Raw genomic sequence first — 19714 nt, 5'->3', positions numbered from 1 at the left:
ATCCTTAGGGTGGTAGCTTTACATATATTATAACATATGTGGGGAATCTTGCCCAGACTGGAACATCACATTTTTCACCCAACCTTCCATATGAATCTACCACTCCTCTCATGGTTATGAGGGAGTGTAATTGTTGTTCCAAATGCCCCAAACCTACTCCTCACGTCATGTGTCCTATACTGATGATTTTGACAAGAACTTTTTTTGAAGAAAGAGTGCCAGAGTCATTTACTAAAAGGGCAATAACAAAGCCAGGAGATCTGGCCACAGGATGAAAAATTCTTGGTTTTGTTGTTGCCATTTTCAGGAGCAAGTAAAATACAGAATCAAAGGGATACTCGAGGACCCAATTCTGCAGAAGGTGGAGGAAATTAGATACTTAACATGTTTCAAGACTTAGCTATAATGGGTCTTAGGAGACGCTGCTTCACTTCAATGCCATGTCAGGTAAGTTCAGGACCCCTACCTGCATTCTGCTCCCATTTAATGGTGATCCTACTTGCCAGTGAGTTAGAAATCTGCTGTTTGGTAGTGAAGGAAGCTCATAGATGTCAGTCATCTTTTTCTTAGTACAGCTGTCCTGCTAATGAAAGCTTTTGCAGAAACCATGGCTAAGGCATAGCAGAGCCTCCACACGCAACCAGGGCACTTGCACAGCGTTTATTCGTTTAGGTTTTTCATATTAGAAGAGACATTTATGCCTCTTTAGCAGAGGAACTGGGGCCAGGTTTTTCATTATCCATGTCATCTTCAGCACCACCTTGAAACGTGGATGTCATAGTTGTGTTGAAAACGGAGGCTGCCAGTTTGGTGTCATTAGAGCCAGCATTTTGAGGAGGAGGCGTGGGAGCACTGCCAGGAAGTCTGAAAGAAGAAAATGTCTGCAGTGAGGACCGGGCATTACCAATGTGACAGGTGACTAAACCTGCTACGCCCATTCCTGCCTCCAATTCAGCAGCTGAGCACATGGGAGTCGCGGCGTCTCTTCAGCATCACTGATAAAGGCGTCTCTACCCTGACCCTGCACAGATTACACTATATATTGCACTATATGCTTTTAAGTCACGAGGGACAGTGACTTACAGTAAATGATAAACATTTACAGTAAATTTCCTGTGCATGGTTTATTACTATACAGTAGTGAGCACATATACATAAAATGAATATGAGGCTGAGACAAAGTTGTTCCTTTTTTTCTACCCGGCTGATCCAGCACTACTAAAATTGACTACTTCTACAGCAGGATCAGAACACTTAATCTCCTAATGTGTTCCCCCACCACCACTGGGAAGTAAGATTGCTCAACTGAGAAATGCCACAGCAAGCCTAAAGTTCCAAACCAAAAGCCAATTCTGCACCACTCTAACGCTGATTGACACCTTCCCCTGTCACTCCTTTGACACTCTTTGTGTAGGAAGAAGCAAGGCAGAGAGATAACGGCTATCAGAAGCTGACTATGCCATTGCAGGTAGCTAGCAAAGACCTGTCTTGAGAAATCTCTCAGCTTCTCAAGTTTCCAGCCTGGATATAGTTATAGAAATCCCCAGGGTTGAGCAGTATAGGACACAAATCAACCACCGGCTGAAACTAACAGAATAAGAGTGTTACAGAGCCTGAGGAATGATCTCTTTCCCTATTACCATGGGGAAACACAGATCCTTCCTAGCAACCTTGTCTGGTTTAACCCAGCCATGATCATCCCCTGCATGATTCAGTGCTCTCCTACCTTTTCTGGTTCACTGTTGCTATGCCATTCCACCAGAATTTCAGATCAGGGCTTGAAACTGTAGTTCTGTCCACCTGTGGTTGGTAAAAGCACACATTAGACAACAGCACAAGTACAGGTTTTTTTTTTGTTTGTTTGTTTGTTTTTTTAAACAATGAACTTAGCTGAATCAACAACTTGTACTCTTTCTTACAGCTGTTCCTAACACAACAGGTTCCTGAGGTTTGGCTAGAGGAGCTGTGAGTACCTTATAATGGATGCTTCTGCCCTTCCTATGAAAGGGGGGCTGGAGTTACCCAGAGCAAACAAAAGCTACTTCATATTTGGCAAACCTTGCCTTCAGTTCTGGGCAAACCCTCAGAGCAAACTTTGTAATAGAGTTCTGCAGGATGAGAGCTGTCTCACAAACTGCACTCCGGTGAAGGAGCAGCACCCAGGAGACAGCCTGGAGTGTGCCTGATGGGAATGGTGTAAGCACAGCCTCCCACCTCCTACAGTCAGATTGCTCCTGCTGACAAACCTGCTGATTCGTGAGTTTTGGAAAAGGACCAAAGACCCTGGGCATTGTGATCTTGGGAGGTTCAGGAGCCTTGGAGCGCAAGGGGCTAAATCCACCTTCTAGAGTGTGCATCTTTCCCCACGAGTGCCTTGTATGTCTTCCTTTCCTAGTCTTTGCACCTGTGTGGAGAAAAAAAAATATTTCAAATCAGTGCCAAGTTACTGGTTTCCTCAGTCTATTCATTCAAAACCCAATGCTTGGGCAGGACAGATGGAGTCTTCCTCTCACATAACCTGTCCTAGGGCAGCCCCAGGTAAATAGCAACTGAAAGCAACCATCCTGGGAGGCTTTCTGGTGCCTATGGGAAAGGAAAACACCTGAGGTTAGTGCTTCTTGTCATGACACCCTGCACAGTGCAGGGGTTTTGAGATCTAAATTAACTTAGCCTTAACAGCTGTGGTTTTAGATTACAGAAAATATAATTGTAGCAAGAGAATAAATTTACAATAGAGGACTTTGCTTCTCCAGTCCTACTGGTCTGGCCATTTTCATCACTGATATATATTCACATATAATACATGTGAAAAAACCTTTCAGATGCCAGATTTCTCCTGACTGATGCTTTCTTTCTGAAAAGGTCAGGAATTTCTGATATGTGGGGTGTTAAACAGCTTTAATCTTTCTGGTTAAAGTTAAAAAAAATCTGGATGATGTTTTGGGCATAATAACACAAAGAAGCCCATTAGTCCTTTTCCTCCTATCGTATTGCTTCTGTGAGATTTTAAGTGGAAGAGTCCCCAGTGGGAGCTGCACAGCTGAGTGGTCTGTCACCTGTGCACCCAAGTCCTGGTAGATACAGGACGCATGGACAATAAGAAACGGACAGTAAGAGATGGACAATAAGAAAATCATACCTGCTCACACTGACAATTGGCCAGGCAGGTAACAATAAGGCTAAAAATAAAAGAGGAGGATTATAAAAAGCATTTTGCGTTAAAAGGTCTCACAGTGTACAGCACAGCTCTTGCAAACTAGAGGTGAGCAGCTTTGAATGAATGACCCAAGTGAGCTGCTAGCCCTTGCCAAGACCCTGACGACATATGCAGCTTCAGCACATGCAAATCAGAAACAGTGAATTTTTGCTAATATGAGAGCTCTTCTGGGACATTCTGCTACTCCTTTATCAGAAGAATCTTCCAAGAAAAAAAAAAAAAAAAGTATCAAAAGACAGACACATGCTGCATCCAAATGTCCAGCGTGGTCCTTGGCAAGGGCTAAGGAGAAGAAATCCAACTGGACTTTGTAATTGTAAAAACCTGCAACAATTCAGAGTTCACAGTCTGACACAAACCACTGCTGGTGGGAAGCGATGCTTGGTTCCTTAATCAAGCAAGTGGCATCTGACAAAAATCAGATTACAACCCTCCCGTTTAGCACTTGGCAAGACAGAGCTTGCTTGGTGTAATGAGGGACTTCTGTGTCTGTGCACAGAACTGGCTGTGGCTGCAGCACGGCTCCTCGGCTGCCTGTGCAATTACTGCTTCTACAATAAAGCAGCTGTACCTGCAGGTAAGGAAAGCCAGAGATTACGGCTGCCTTCTCAGTAAGATGAGTCCCTTTGTTGTTTGGGGAAAACAGCACTGGAGCTGAGACAAGAAGCAAATGCTTTTTGATGTGTTTTCACAGCTTAGCATGAAGGGGAATAATAACCTCAATTTACTGAGCTGCACACAGCCAAATGGGTTGAAGACAGTTCCTAAAGCTCTGCCAGATTTATGGTGATTGGACCTTTCAGTCAGAGGGAAACTTGGAGCTGTGAATAGCTGATCAAAGAGGAAAGCTTGTTTTAAAGGGGGTGATGAAACATGGAGTTTGCAGCTCATAAGAACCACCCAAAAAAAAAAACAAAAAAAAAACAAAAAAAACAGGAAATAAGTTTCAGTTATGCCCTGCAAAATGGAAGATAAATCAGGTGTCTTGACAAGCAAGTAAATATATGCCTCTCCTACAGAAACTTGCAGCAAGTGATTTCAGTTTGGGTGCTGATAGAAAAGGGGCATCAATACGGTATCCAGCAGCAACACAGCAGATCTGGGGTAGTAGAAAGACCACAGAGACACCTTTCTGGTGTCTCTGAATAATTCATGAGAACTTTTCATGAATTCATAAGAAAATTCATGAATGAGATAGTAGATTAGTATCACTGTTCTCCCTGAGATCTTTCCTGAATGACCAGAAACAAAACTACTTCACGAAGGTGAAAGACAGAGTCAAGCTAGCCAGGATTTAAAAACAGTGCTCCAGACACAGATGATACCTGCAAGTCTGTGTGCAGACCCCAGTTCTCTCTCTTCCCACTATGGAAAGATACCTAATTACCACATCTGTGCTCTTCCTTCTGCATCACTAAGTATACAGTGGCAGGTAAGAAGAAAAGCTGAGCCTGAGAGGAAGAGTAACAGTACAAGTGTCTAGTATTGGTCTCCAGACACAAACGGAAACTGAAGCAGTCATTACCCTGAGCATAGTTGTTTACTCTCTTCATGTCTCGTCTCAGCTGGCATACTTTCTCTCTCATCTCTGCAATGTCCATGTAGTTAGAGTAATTCAATTCTCCCTGCAGAGTCCAAAAAATCTTGGCCTAGAAAACAACAATAGAGAAGACAAAGATAAGACACTGAGAGTTCACTTCTGCACCATAAACCCACACAGGCACCATCCCTCCAGCGTATCACATGCCAGCTCTGTACAGCTTCAGAGCTCCCATGCACAGCAAGCACAGGAATATTTTATTTCAGTTCCTACTTCTGCTTTTGGAACAGAAGCACAGACTGGCATGGCAAAAGATGTTCATATATTCTTCGTTCTTCCTGTCAACCGGCAATAAGTCAGTCTGAGCAACCGCTGGCCTACTGTTACTCTGCTTTCCACAATGTTCCTCCAAGCCCTAAAGAGTAACTTTGCACAGCCTCTCCAAGCCCCGCCACCACTTCTGCCATTGCCTAGGGCCTGGCGCTTCATGCTACGTGACAAGATCCCCTATACAAGGGCTTGCCTGGGGGGCTGTTAAATCTGCCGTTAGACCTTCTGCACCACCAAACGTGCGTAAATAAGAAACATGACCAAGGGTCCAAACGTAAGCGTAGGCTGACAGAAATGTGTATGGGGTAAGAGAGACATAGAATGAGTTGGCACTCCCATCTTTCCACTGAAAGTATCTAGGGAACGCTAGAATGGCCCAGCAGCAGATGTACTACCCACCTCAAACCTACAGTTACTACTACAGGGAAAGACTTATACTAAGTTTCTGAAATGCTTCTGACTGCAGACCAGCTCTCTTCCCAGCTCAGGATGGTACAGCTCAAAAGCACAGTGTTTCTTTACATAGCAATAGTATTTTACTTTTGCCTCTACAATGGGTTTTATTTATCCCTACAAAGGGATTTCAGTAACACTTAGGACCTTTACAAACACTGAGCTCAGAATCAAAGCTAGCGTGTGAGGACAAAAGACCTCATCTTGCACTTGCAGCCCTAGAAATGATTCATCCTAGCAGTACGATGGAAACACATCCACCAGCCTCCAGATTTCCACAGAAGAACACAGAGAGCTCAATGTTTCCAGAAAACCCATGAACATGAACACCTGAAGAAAACCAGGAAATGAGTATTGGCACAACATGGCCTATCTGGCTGTGAGACTTGCACACTCAGTTTTTATTTTATTGAAAAAGAAGTGATTCACCCTCCTATCTCATTATCATCCTGATAGCCTCCTACAAGGAGGCCACAAGTACCTTTATGTAAGAGAACAAGCCAGCTTCTTCCTTCTCCACCTGTTTCTGCTTCCTCAAAGCCCTCTCACAGACCCGCGGGTTCTGCTCCATGGCCGCGTACAGCTCCTGCAGGCACTGCTGCGTGTAGGACACGGACTGCTCCTCAAAGTCCTCTGGGGAAATCTGCCTGCAGAACGCGATGCTGAGGGGGTACTCGTTGTCAAACTCGTCCAGGGTCTCCATCCTCTACCTGGGCAGGGAGGACAGGCGGGCTGCACGCTCTCCTCATGCTGAGGGACGCGGCTGAGCTGTTTTTGGCTGAGGAGCCAGGGCTCCCTGCCACAACCGGGGGCAGCCCCAGGAGCCCACCCGCCCCCTCCGGCCGCCCCCACCGGCGGCAGCAGCCCCCGGGGGCTGCGTCCCGGCACCGTCCCTCAGGGACGCCCCTTCCCCACAGCTACAGCCCCGCGGGCATGGAACGGCCAAACGCCTCGAGCCGTGCCCCAAAGGACGGGAGCCCGGAGGAGCAGCGGCGGGGCTGTGGGGGCCGGGGGGAGCCGCGCCGCCGCCGTTCCCCGCTCGCCCGGGTGCTGGGGAGCGCCGTGAGGGGACGGGGCGGCACCGGGACTCGAACCCGGGTCCCTGAGGTGCTCCCCGAGGGGCGGGGCGGGGCCGGGGCGGGGCGCACCTGCTCGCAGCCTCCCGCCCGCTCCCTCCCCACCTCCTCCCGGCCCCGCCCCCGCCGCTGCTCAGAGCCAATCAAAGAAAGCAGTGACGGGGGAGGCGGGGACACCGCGCGCGCCACAATGAACCCTTCGCGGAGGGGGCGTGGCCTCCCCTTCCCCTTCCCCCTCCCCCTCCCTCCTCCCCTCCCCAACCCCTCCACCCCGAACCCGGTCGCGCGCGCGGCCGTTAACGGCCGCCGGGGGCGCGCGCGGCGCTGAGGCGCTGAGGCGCGGCAGAGGCGCGGGGGCGGCGTTGCTTTGTGTCAGCCCGGCTTTATTATATACACGGCGCCCGCTCGCTCGCTGCAGGCCCTCAGGAGGACTTGCAGTACTTGGCCGTGTCCAGCCGGTAGTGGCCCGGGTTGTAGGGCGCCTTGGCGAAGCACATGGCGGCCGTGCGGTCGCAGTTGCAGATGAACATCTCGCACTCGTCGTTGGTGCCTGAGGGAGGGAGCGGGGACGGTCAGAGCCTCAGAGCCGCCGCCCGCCTCCCCTCAGCCTCCCCCCCGTCTCACCGCCGCCATGTCGGGCGTGAGGCGCTCCCACAGGGGCTGTGGGGGCTCCTCAGAGTCCCTCCTGCCTTCCCTCAACTCTGCCTGGCGTCCTGCTGGCTGCTTCTTGCCATGCAGGAGCCATAAAAGCTCGGCTATGGCATTACAGACATGTAACAGAGCTCCCCAGTGCTCCCCAGTCATCCCACTGCCCCCACGGCCTCGTGTGGGAGCGCAGGACCTCATCCCCCTGAGGAGAGGACGGGTCCCCACGTGCACCACCTCACGCCCTGACCCTTCTGGGCCACCTCAGAGGCATCCACAGCAAGGGCCTTGTGCTGGCCTCCCTGCCACAGAAACATTCAGTTCACACAGCCCCGACCCCAGCTGCAGCCGAGGTGCCGAGCAAAGCAGAGTGAGACAGAGGAGGACGTACTGCTGCACGTGATCTCCTCGCTGGTGCAGCTGAACTTGTACATCTCTGTGTAGGGGTTGTCCACTAAGGTGGTGCATGCTGACAGCTTCTTTGCCTGAGAGTAGCAGTTATCGTGTGCTTGACAGCACCTGGAAGACAAGGAGGAAGAGGTCAGAAAACGCCAGAAATGCAAGCTCAGCTGACCTGTGAGACATGTAAATATGCTAGTGTTTACAAATACGCTTTGACAAGGCGCTGAACAAAAAAAAAAACAACTCAAGATACTCGGTGATGAGAGAGGACACAAAGGACCTCAAAGGGACACAATCACAGAATATCCTGTGCTGGAAGGGACCCACAAGGATCATTGAGTTCAGCTCCTCCTCTGCCAGCTACTGTTCCAAGTACACGTGTGTTTACAGCAGCCTGGCAGCTGAGAAGCTAACAGCTGGCACAATCCGCTGCACCTTGGCTATCGGTCTAATGTGAGCTCCAAACTGGCAAGCTACTTCTTAGCATTTTGCTGCTCAGCCCTGAGAGGTCGATGGTCAAGCACTGGGTAGTGGGCTCAGAACTGCTGTCTGGGCTGCCAGCACAGCACTGCTGGGAAAACAAAACAAAACAAAACAAAACAAAACAAAACAAAACAAAACAAAACAAAACACAAAGGTGCTGGAATGAATGGAACATAGCTGCCACAGAAGGAGAAAGTAGAATGCATTGCTTGGATTATATTTTATCCTAGTAATAAGACATTCAGGTATGATACTACACAACCTTTTTTCCTTGAACCAGTCTTTGGGGGAACACTTTATCCATAGCAGCCAGAGAGTTTTGTGAGCATTTTTTTTATATACAGGGCCAGCTAAGGAGAAGCAGGCATGCAGAAATGAGAAAGTGCAAGCTAGGAAAGATATTTGTAAAAGCAGAGTTGTACAAACTTGTCGAGTTCATCCACTGGTGTTCCACTGCCTCCCAAGCCACAGTAGCAGCCGTAGCCATCATACTGAAGCAGGGGGTGGCTGCCCGGGATGGTGCATTGGATCATGCTGCGCAGCTGCCACACTGCGCGAGGCGAGACATCAGCGCTGGCAGCACCCACTGAGGAGAAGCACAACGGTTAGAGTTAGGCATGGTATTACCAGTCACGGGCACGCTGAGAGGGGCGAGTGCCACCTACGCACCCGACAGCAGGAAAAGCAGGGCAAGGGACTTCATTCTTGCAGGTCTTGACAATGAGACTGGTCCTAAAGAAAATGCAGCTCTTTATACTACAAACTCACCTTGAAACAGAACTGAGGTCAGCAAGCCAGTATTTGTGTTACTGAATGCAGATTTCTTCCATCAGGGGCTGTAGACGGCAGCTTGTGACACGACCAGGTGAAGGCCAGTGGAGTTCAAACTCTGGAAGCCAGGAGGGTAAATATTTGCTTTCCAGGATTTCTGCAATTAAATTATTTTAATGGTCATATTAGAAGACTGCCTAAAAGAGCTGGACATTTTTAAGGGCTCTCTACTAAAAAAATATAGCAATGTGGTAGTTATGCTGGAAAATACTGACACTAACAGCCAGTTACTAATACTTGTATACTCTTTCTATGCTATCCCACTTATCATTATTCCTATATCTCTGCGTTGATTCACCTGGCCTAATTCAGGGAACGAGATAACACGTTGTTCACTTATCCCCATTGACCCTTGGCATGAGCAGAAAAAAATAATTAATCTTAAAAAGTCTAGTTTTAACTTTCTCCATATAGGAAAAAGAAGTACTGCTAGGCAAGAACCAGGAGCCAAGCAACGTGGAAATCCTCTGAAATTTCTCAGGAGAAGCAGCATAACAAACAACTACAACAAAGGAAAGCGTGAGCACAAGGAGATGGTAACACATCGGTGGTGGGATGACTGTAGGAAATATTAACTGAAATATTCAGCAGGATTTTCCCTGAGGCTTCAGAGATGCAGAGGACCAAGAAGAAGAAGGAGTGTTGGAGTGCAGGGACAGACATGGTGTTCTCTGGTCAAGGTCTGTGTGTTACCACATCACCAGGTACACGGCAAAACCTAGCGGAGCTGGGTGAAACTGGAGAATGCTCCAGGCAATCATATTCTGATGGCATCAGGCTGCCATCAGGCTCCTGAAATCACCATCATGTTTTGTGTGTTTAGACTTACCATCTTCAGAGCGGCTACATTTGCAGCCTTTTGGAAACAATGAGCATGCTGGCTGTGCAGTTTCTTCCCGTTATCTATTCTGCTTTCCATCCATCAAAATCTGCCTGATAAATGTAGTCTTCCTTTTAATACATGTACATTGCCTGTCCAGAAGAAACTACCCATTCTTCCTCTGAGATAGAACCTCTGTTCCTCAAGTTAAGCAAAATTAATTTTTGTACTAGCTAGTCTGTAGATTTAACTAAGTATATGGGGATAAAATAGTTTCCCTCCAGGTTATGTGCCTTTGGCCAGCCTTACTCCATTTCACACCCATCGCCAGGTGAATGGTAGCATTGCAAATGGAAATAACTAGTGATAAGCTGGTGATAGCCCGCTGATTTCAGATACAAGCAGGTGGCACAGTACACATTCTCCTGGCAAAGCCAACGTTACCTGGCTTAAACAATGAATTGTGGCTTATGTGACTTCCGAGGAGTTACACCAGAAATGACCTGTGCTTAGAAGTTTCAAGGCACACAGCGTTCTGTAGCTCAGAGACAGCAGTTTCTTGCCAAAGCAAAGCCCATCTAGGCCCTTTGGTTCTCTGCACCAAGGCACGAGGTGAGTTGGATCCAAAAAAGGGTAAGAAAAGTTTTTGCAGTCAGCCAGGAGTCCAAAATACTGCAGTCGTATTCAGACCCCGAAGCCTGTAATGCTGCCAAGGCTACAGGTTTGGCATTTTTACACACTTGAGATATTAATTGTAGGCTATTCCCTTGATAGTAAGAGTCTGCATTTATTTCTAAAGCATGAATCAAGTTTTAAGAGTAAGGAAAGAGAAAACAGCCTAAAATCCAGAGTGCTTATTCAGGAAATGTAGGGTTCAGCACCCTTCAGTAGGATCAAATGCATGTTTCTGTAAGCGATGGCAAGCACATCTTCCCCTTCAGAGTCGCTGAAACTACATCAGGGTGCCCACAGCACCCAGGGTGCTGACACATCCCTAGGCCACCTAGCTGAAGCTAGGCCTGCTGATGAGTGACCAGAATCATTCCGACTTTTTTGATCGCTCACAAGCTCTCTGATGCCCCAAGATTCCCCACTCACAGGTTAGCTAAGGCCAAACAGGTGCTGGGATACAGACTCAGGATTCCTGTGTCCTAATGGTGAAAACATCAAAGAAACATTAAAGACTGATGTAGAAAAAGTCGGTGCCCCCGTTTATTTAGAAAAAAAGGATTTAATCTTTTACCCACAGATCAATCTGCTGACTTTCCCTTCAATATCCATTTAAGTGACATTCTCATTCTCCCTTGGCTACCTTTCCCTTTTTTAATGTTTTATTTCTCTTCTACCAATGAACCTTAGGTTCCTTCTGTGGTTCCTTCTTCCCCATTTCTCAGTCTCTCATTTATTATTGATGTTGCCAAGAAAACCTCTACTAAACTGGCCTTTTAAGTCACAAAAATGCTGTCATATTTTGGATTTCATAATCTGATTTCAACAAAAGGACCACCCAGAGTGGGAAAGCGAGCATGTGAGCAGCACAAGAGTGTGTTATGAGAAAATTCCCAGAAGGGTACAGATTTTTCCACTAAAGCTATTTTTGGCTTCCCCAACCTGTACAATATACAAAGCTGCTGGTGCTCAGTTCGATTCTGAGGACACCTCAATTTGCAACTCATTCCTAAATTCTCAGGTTTGAGCCTTACCTCATTTCTGAGAATTCTCTGTGATTAAGACCTGCTAGAACAGGTCTGTTACACTCCTGGAATTTACCATCTCTTGTAGTGTTACCTACTAAGGAATTCTCTTCCTATGTCTTCATTTTATTTTCTTAGATCTAGCCTCCTTGGCTCACCATAGTCAACGAATCCAAAGAGTATCTGAGCCAACCTTCCAAGCACCAGTGTCTCCTCCCTTCTTGAACCTATAAATATCTGCACAAAACCTCTCTAATGTAAAGAAGAGGCACAATCTCTGCTAAACCCGGATCCACCTCACATTATAAACTGGGCCGCTGCCAAAGGCTGGGAGCAGAACACACAGTCAGAGCCCTGGGGCTTTTATCCTAATGGCAGGATGCGCCTCCTGCCAGCTCCCAGTTCACCTGCAGTCTCCTCCACTGGAGAAATCTCCCACGCCCAAATAACGAGAGAGGACAGTTTTCAAATAATTTATTAGGAATTTAAAACTGAAATCTGGAAAAAGGGTTACAGGTGTGGAGAGAACAAACATTGGAGTGTAATAACTTACTGGCTTAAAAACACAGCTTTATTATTTTTTTTAAAAAAATGCCCACCCTGAAACCGGAGCCCCAGCCTCCAGGCAGTGGCAGCACTGGCCAGAGAGTGAATCGCAGCCCAGCAGCAGCACAGCTGGCCTGGGATGTCTGGAGGGGGCACGGAAGCAGTTCAGCGCGTATACCAAGAGGGAGGAAAGCGCTGGCCGCAGACCCAAATTTGAAGTATATAGAATAAAAATAAACCCAATAAAATGCAGCTCTTCTTTACTTAGGAAATATTTAAAAAAACAGACATACAGACTCTTGTCTCAGTAACAAAAATTATTGCTTTGTGTTTTCAGTACTGATCTGTTAAGTACCCTCTTACCTAAACAGAACTCTCCAAACACATCGCCCAGGTCAGGACAAGCTCCAGCACACGGGGAGGGGAGGGATGGGAGAGAAGAGCCCTGTGGGCACGGCAGCCCTCCCGGTCCTGTCCTCAAAGCCCCTCTCCCTTACGGGGGCTCAGTTTGGGGGAAGAGAGGGAATGATTTTTAAAACTTAAGATGAAGCTGTTATTTCCCTGGGAAAAGAGTTTGGCTGCATCTTAATAAAAGGCTTAATCACCCCCCTTAACAAGGTCTTTGGTTCACTGAAATCCAGACCCAAACCTGCCCCGTATGCTCCTGCGGGAGGCTTCCCCGGGCATGTGGCGCCAGGGGAAGCCCCGGCAGGTTGTGGAGAAGGGACCAGACCACCTCCGCACGGGACAACGGACAAATTCCCACAGTCTTCAGAACACAAGAGTAAAGCAAATGGGAAGCTGCGATTCTATAATTCATATAATCCCTGAGAAGCCCTTAACCCGCCCCCAAATCACCACCCTAATGCTTTTCTCCCCGTTAACGCCTCCCCAACCCAGCGCCCTGCCCTTCAGAGAACGACCACCCGCATCCCCCCCCAACCTGCCTGCCTCCCCTTTCCGATACCCTCGCCTCCGGAGGAGGAGGATCCCTTTCCCAGGAAATCTTGACGCAAGCGATAAGTGTTTGGAGAGTGGATTCCTTCCAAAGTAACCCAGACAAACAGTGGCGGCAAAGCCCTTTACCTAAAGCCAAACCAGAGGCTGGCACTGCGGAGCCCAGCGATGGAGTCTGTACATCGAGCGATTGGAAGCAGCTTTGACCCGCTCAGCAAAACAGCCGGTGGCCGGTACGTCTCACCCCCACCCCCACCCCCCCTTTCGTCTCATCAGAGGTCTTAAAATCTTACAGTAAAAGGTGTACAAAAAAAGAACGGAGTCCTGTCAGGATTCTGCTGGAGAGTATTGCTCACACTGCGGCACCAAGTCCAGGACCTGGAGCTGCTCCTCGGAGCCAGGCTGCACGTGGCAGCCAGGTTCAGCTCGCAATATTTACATATTATACAGGAGGAAAAAGAAAATCCCACGTAAAACTAAACCTAGGAAAACAAAAAAAAAATCTTTCAGCTGTAAGATAGTGTTTTTCACTTAGCAAAATATACATTTGTTTTGTTCCATAGCGATGTCCAACGTTTTCGGATCCTTGGAGTTTCACACTTTTCAAAGCCTCACATTTACAAAACAGAAACAATTAAAAACAGTTTCTTTAAAAAAAATAGAAATACATCAGTTCCTCTCATCCTCTGCTCTCTCTGCGTCTCGTTCTTTCCTTCAGAACTGCATTCTTGTTACATACCGTGCTTTAAAAACACTGACGACAACAACAACAGAGTTGAAAATATTCAAAACAGTTTCAAAGCCAAATAAAAATACTCCTCAATAAAAACTACCTAACACAATCACAAAGCCAATTCATAAAATATGTCTACTAGCTCGGGAAAGAGCAAACAACAAAAAGAAGGGGGAGCCCCAAAAAAGATAAAAAAATAAAATAAAAAAATAAAACTAACAGCTAATAAAATAAATAAAAGAAGAACCGGTGGGCTGGGGGCAGGGGAGGGGGAAGCGTAAACCGTCGGTGGTTAGTAAGAAAGCGAGATGATCTCCTCGGGTTCAGTCCAGTGTGGTCTGGTCAAAGGGAGAGATCAGGGCAGGGCGGCAGGAGCCTGGCAGCCGGCCGGCAGTGTGCAGTTTGACTCGAGAAAAAGGTAACCGTGGCTCATCCCCCGAGGCTCACCAGATCCTCCAGCCGCTGTCCTCGGTTAGGTCACTGGGGAATCTGCGGGACACAGCAGGGGGAGGAAGGGACAGGATCTAGAACAACCAACGGCTTTCCTCTCGGGGCTTTCTCCCGGGGTTACCCGGCAGGAATAACTCCACAGCCAGACCTGCCCCGACACGGGCTTGCCCCGCACCTCGCTGGCACGGCAACGGGGCCCAGCAGAGCTGCTTCCCTCTTTAACAGCACCAACAAGGCTCCACACGCCGTGCAGCCGGCCTGCCCCGACCTGCGGAGCTCCTGGCTCTGGGGAGGCTGCAGCCAGGCAGGGTCCAGCCACAGCTCCAGCACCCAGCTCAGCGCCCAGCCAGGCTCCGGGGGCCTTGTCCGGACACCCTTCCCTGCCAGCTGTTCCCTCCTTTAAAAAAAATAACTTTTTTTTTTTTTTTTTTTTTTTTTTTTTAACTTTTTAAGCCAACAAACTTCAGCCGTGTTCACAGACCAGACGCCATCCACCAGCTCCCTCCCAGGCCCTGCTGAGGACCAGAAACAGAACTGATCGCACCCAGATTGCCCTCTGCCCTTCTCCCAGACAGGAGAGGAAAGCTCTGCCCTGCAGAGAGGCGGTCTCAGCAGCAGTGAGAACAACCAGCCGCATGGACAGGCTCCCCCTGCCACACAGGTGAGCCACCAGGTCATGATTCTGGCCAAGCCTGCAGACCTCTCCTCTTCCTGTCAGTGCTCTCATCTCCCCCCCTCTGTGCCCAGACACCAAGCGATCCCTCCACAATGCTCCCAGCCCGAGGAGCAGGAAATCAACCCCTGTGTGGAACGGAGCCCTGGGCTGGCCACAGGACTCCCTGCATGGGCTGGGTGAAGCCAGTGAGCCTCCCCGCAGCCTCCACAGCCCCTGCTGGGAGCCCAAGCTCAGAATTTCACACTTCTCTAACTACCCGTCCCTGTTTGAAGCTCTCTTACCTCCTGCCTCCTTGGTCCCCAGCTTCAGTGATACCCATTGGTAAAAGCTGTTGCAATCAAGGGACCCTGCGAGGAAAGAGTTAAAACCCCCTGTTAAGCAAACAAAAGAGAAGTGAAGAAAATTACTACCAAAACATATTCAGTCGCGGTTCAGATGCTGGGAGCGCAGTTCCAGTTGCAGGTGCCAGGACTAAAGGAGCCCAGCAACCCGCAGGACACTGCGTCAGGGCCAAGATGAGCTTTGGGAACATCTGGGCCAGGTAGGGGGAAGGTCTGGAGATCAGGACCTTGAGTTGTGGCTGGGGAGAACCAGCGGAGCCCAGGGAAGCAGCAGGCTCCCAGCGAGCTGCGGCATCCTGCACCGGCAGCGCGGGGCTCAGCGGTGGCATTTCCCAACCAGAAAGTTGTCTGCTCCCCCCCAGCTTGCCTCCATCACCGCGTGGAGATGCAGCCCCCTCCCCTGCCCCTGCCACCACCCTCCCCCTGCGCAGAGCCCAGCAGGGAACACTCACCCCTAGGCTGTGGCCGAAGCCGGTGCTCGGGGCCGGGCTGGCAGCACTGATGTAGCTGCTGACCCCTGAGTCCTGGTTGGCGGCTCCGTAAAGCTCCGCCATCGGCCCGGGGCTGGTGGTGCCCAGAAATCCGCCGGTGCGACTGGGGGTGGAACCTGGGAGAGGTGGCAAAACTGAAGTGAAGATCCCCAAAACGCAGGCCTGTCCCGCCCCACACCCCGGGGAGGAAGGTGGCACTTACCTGTCCCTCGCACCACGGCCGCCGCCGCCGCTGCTGCCGCCATTGGTCCATACGCAGTGAGGGGGATTGCTGCAAAGGAAGGCACGGGCACCTCAGGGACCTCGTGGCTCCACGGGGAATTCCTCAACGGGGCCCTACCTGTCCCTGCTGTGAAATTCCAGGGCCACGCAGGCACATCGGCCACGTGCAGTGTGCAGGATGTCCACGGAGGAGAGCAGGGGAGCACCCAGCCCTGCCTCTGCTGGCACCCTTTGCACGGGGGGACACGAGCCATGCTCTGCTAACCCCACAGCCCGGAGCAGCTGAGGGATGTGGAAGAGCTGAACCAGAGAGACAGATAAATCCCAGGGTGTTATAGGTACAAATTTTGGCTATAAACGTGGAGAAACCCAGCAGCTTGGAGCGATCCTCAGTGATGTGAGGCTCAGCCCCTCCCCTCTGTTTTTTTAGGCTCTTATTTTAACAGCCTCTTTCTACCTCTTTCTCTGCTCAAGGCACGCCATCCTCCCCGCTTTCACACCTGAACTGCTCAGCCCCTCACTGCTCGTTGCAGACGAGCAGGAAACATATACCAAGGGAGCAGGAACTAAAAATGGCTTAATTAAAACAGTAAGTCTTAATTTATACGTAGCAGTTTTAATTCCCAACTCGACTGCCATAGGCAACCAGCCCTCGGGGCAGGAGGCATGCAGCCAGCGTGTTTCTCTTTGCCCTTAAAATGACTGGGTCAGCATTTCATGCTTGAATGTGAAATTCACCGTGATTCTGTTTAGAGCACCATAAAAAGAGGTCAGAACAAATCAATCACGTTAAGGCTGAAATCCAGACTAGCTTATAAGGGAATATTTAGTAGCAGGCACCAGCCTGTTTCAGGCAAACGTCACACAGGGCTTAGATCTGGGTTTGCCTCTCGCTGCAGGCCCCGGGCCAAGGCGAGCATGCTGCAGCTCCGCATCGCCCCCAAAGACACCGCTCTGGGGAGGAAACGCTGCTGGCAGCCGCCCGCCCGCCCCACCGCTGCTTCAAGGCTCTAAAACAGATGAATGAATGTGCTTTTAATGAGAACAAGGGCCAGGCCTTCTCAAGGACTCCAATTCTTTTTTTTTTTCCAGGAAAATCCCTTCTGGCTTTTGCAGGCCGTCTATGGAGAGCCCAGGTTGGTGCAGCGACCACAAGGCACCTGCGTGTTCTCCCTCGGCTCGCTGGAGCAATCAGCCCCGCTTGTGCCATCCCCTCAGCTCAGCTCCCCGTGCCAAGCCCATTTGCAGGCGCTCAGCCACTCGAGGCACGAGGGCCCTCGAGCTGAGGGGCCTATGTAGGATCCGAGGGGGCCCCGCGCTGCGCGGGACCGGCTCCAGCCTACACATGGGAACCTCGCGGCCTCGCCAAGATGCTGCGCAGCGACTGCTTAGCAGTAGGTAAGCGGAACGGGGAGGGAAGAACGCCACGATCCCCAGCTGGTGCTTCAGCCAGACACTCAGGACTGGAAGCTGGCGTGGCACCCAGCCAGGCAAAGCAGCATTGAGAACTTGCTGTTGTGCAGGGCCCTGCTGCACCCCAGCTGCCAGCGGGCCCCCGGCCATTCACCTCCACGAGGAGGGGCACAGTGCAGCCTGGGGCGGACCTCGGAGGGAAAAGTACTTTTTTTTCTCAGGTCACCCATGTTCCTTTACAAATTTTATAGGTTTTGCTGGGAAAATCACACGTGCAAATACACACTGAACCCAAATCTCCTTTGTTTGGCAACCAAAAGGCTTAGAGATGGGGTCAGATGCTTATGCAGTTGCATCCCTGATGTCAGGGAGGGATATTGTTAAGAGGGAGCTGGGATTTCATCTCTTCCTACCTCCCTCAGGGCAATTTGCTCATTGCTGGCTGCCAACCTCAGCATCCCGGAGAGCGGAGACTCCCTGAGGACCGACAGGGCTCTGTGCCACAAAACCCCCTTTCAGCCCTGTTCGTACTGATAATTTCGGGGGAGCTTCTCAGGAAGCTTTTCCACACCCCCACTGCAGAGATTCGCACCCTGAGACAGGTGGGGGCAAGGAAGCGCTGGAGAGGAGGAACACCATGGACATGAGATGGCACACGGGGAGCGGGGTGCTACACAAAGCTGCTCTTCTACAACAGATACCACGGACACGACAGAGCTGGGGGAAGCATGGCCGTGGGAGGGAGAGGGGACAGAAGGAGCACCGCCTAGAGAAGGCACCGCACACGGTGCAGGGGCTGAGGATCCAGAGGGTTTTTACACTCTGAGCCAGGACTAGCCCTGGAGCACAGCCCTCTGGCCTCGTTTCATCCCACAGGGACTGAGGGACCCTACACCTCCTGCTCAGGGACGTGGGATTAGTGAGCAGGAGCGCCCCACGCCCTCTCCCTCCTCCCAGCACTCCAGATCTTGTCCCTGCAGCAGCTCAGGTTCAGGTCACTCGTGGACCTTTGAGAAGTCACCCTGCTCTCTGGAGTTTTCTGTACCTGACTTAGGCCCAGCCCAGGGCGAGGAGCTAAAAAAGAGGCCAGCAGCAGGAAATGCCATTTCGGAATTACAACGCCTTCACCTGGTGTGACCTGCACTGCCCTTCTCAGAGGCAGCGCACAGGGCCCTGCTTCCCTCTCCGCCCTGCCAGCCCCAGCTGCGGATGGAGCTCACACGGAGGGAACAAGGAGCTCTCCCAGCCTAACTGCAGCAGGCTGTGGAGCAGCAACACCACTGGAACAGCCCAAAGCCCCCTTTGCCCAGCTTGTGAGTTTAGGAAATGAGCGGGACTGACCTGTGAGCTCAGGGAGGACGGGGGCACTCGGGAGAGGGGTCCGCTCTACACGGAACTCTAAAAACGAAATGCAAGACAGCTTAGGAACCCATCAACCGCCCCCAGGGAGACCCCGCAGACTGTGGGAGCAGGCTGCGACCAGGCCAGTGCCTTCTTTAAACTAATTTCTAACTGGTGCTGAAAGGTGCTGGGCCCCAGAGACTGAAAGGATCCGTTTGTCCTTAGCATTAATCTGGAAGGGAGGGCAAGCGCAAGCTTCACCTGCAGCCCAGCCCAGGTTTTACAGAGAGGCACTCGAAGCCACGGGGACTGAGAGCCATGAACTGTATTCGCAGGGAGCTTCCAGGCAGCCAGGAGGCAACAGCAGCTTTCAGCCACAGTCGGCCCGGGCTTGCCGGGGGGAAGAGCCGACTGCCCACTCCCAGCCCCTGCCAGCAAGGCTTCGTGTAACAACCCTGAGACTGAGGGGGAGGTAAGGAGGGGATGCTCGGAGTTGCCACTTCTCTAGAAAACAGCGCGGAGGGCTTTTTTCTCTGCGTGTGCTCAACCTCCATCCCCGGGTTGACAGGGAAGGGGAAGAAGAAGAGGCCCCAGGCAGCTCTGGCAGCTGCGGCACAGCAGGCTCCAGCCATTGATGGCAGTGGCCGTGTCCTGGGCGCACGGCGGGGCTGGGAGCTTCAAACCCCTCAGACAGGAGGGACGGGCAGCCCACGGCACAGCAGGAGCTGCGAGAGGTCCAGGCAGGGCTCACAAGGCAACCACAGCACACGGGTGTCTGTGTTTTGGGTGCCGAGGGGTTCCCCAGCCCACAGCAAGCTGCAATTCAAACTCCCCTGCTACTTTCAGAGCGGTGGCAACTCTGGTGAAGAGAGACAGACACACACACAAAGGCAGCGAGACAGGCAGAGCTGCGGGGGCCCTCCTGGGTAACAGCAGCAGCCCTACGGAGGAGGCTGACATAAAGGGCAGCAGAGCAGCCTGGGGCTTTTCCTGTCACCGGGGTGTGAGGATAATCCTAATGAAGGACAGGCTGCTCCCACCTATTCCAAGGCT

At 50.7% G+C, this 19714-nt stretch overlaps 3 protein-coding genes across 4 annotated transcripts in view; all 3 read right to left on the bottom strand.

Annotated features, from left to right (window-relative positions):
• Positions 1-644: 644 nt before the first annotated feature.
• Positions 645-6384, bottom strand: LOC311446009 (uncharacterized protein). The gene is made up of 5 exons (XM_084538693.1): positions 6022-6384; positions 4743-4866; positions 2247-2404; positions 1727-1800; positions 645-864 (listed from the first exon to the last, which is right to left on the bottom strand). Exons 1-5 carry the CDS (start codon positions 6241-6243, stop codon positions 696-698), a joined length of 747 nt encoding a protein of 248 aa, XP_084394819.1. The 5' UTR covers positions 6244-6384; the 3' UTR covers positions 645-695.
• Positions 6385-6978: 594 nt separating this feature from the next.
• PLA2G1B (phospholipase A2 group IB) lies at positions 6979-8959 on the bottom strand. The gene is made up of 4 exons (XM_084538694.1): positions 8816-8959; positions 8573-8732; positions 7653-7780; positions 6979-7166 (listed from the first exon to the last, which is right to left on the bottom strand). Exons 1-4 carry the CDS (start codon positions 8847-8849, stop codon positions 7039-7041), a joined length of 450 nt encoding a protein of 149 aa, XP_084394820.1. The 5' UTR covers positions 8850-8959; the 3' UTR covers positions 6979-7038.
• A 2989-nt stretch (positions 8960-11948) lies between these two features.
• The window catches only part of MSI1 (musashi RNA binding protein 1), a 29393-nt gene continuing 21627 nt past the window's right edge, over positions 11949-19714 (bottom strand). The window contains exons 11-15 of one of the 2 annotated variants that reach the window (XM_084538689.1): positions 18662-18718; positions 15888-15956; positions 15647-15801; positions 15135-15224; positions 11949-14216 (exon numbers count right to left, since the gene is read on the bottom strand). In XM_084538689.1, coding sequence (XP_084394815.1) covers positions 15159-15224; positions 15647-15801; positions 15888-15956; positions 18662-18718 — 347 coding nt within the window. In that variant the 3' untranslated portion in view covers positions 11949-14216; positions 15135-15158. The remainder of the gene's footprint in view (positions 14217-15134; positions 15225-15646; positions 15802-15887; positions 15957-18661; positions 18719-19714) is intronic. The other variant, XM_084538690.1, reaches the window with a different exon arrangement.

The sequence above is a fragment of the Aythya ferina genome (genome assembly GCF_964211825.1).
Source record: "Aythya ferina genome assembly, chromosome: 17".
NCBI lineage: Eukaryota > Metazoa > Chordata > Aves > Anseriformes > Anatidae > Aythya > Aythya ferina.
The sequence above is the reverse complement of the archived record's forward strand: the minus strand, read 5'-3'. Positions and strand labels throughout refer to the sequence as shown.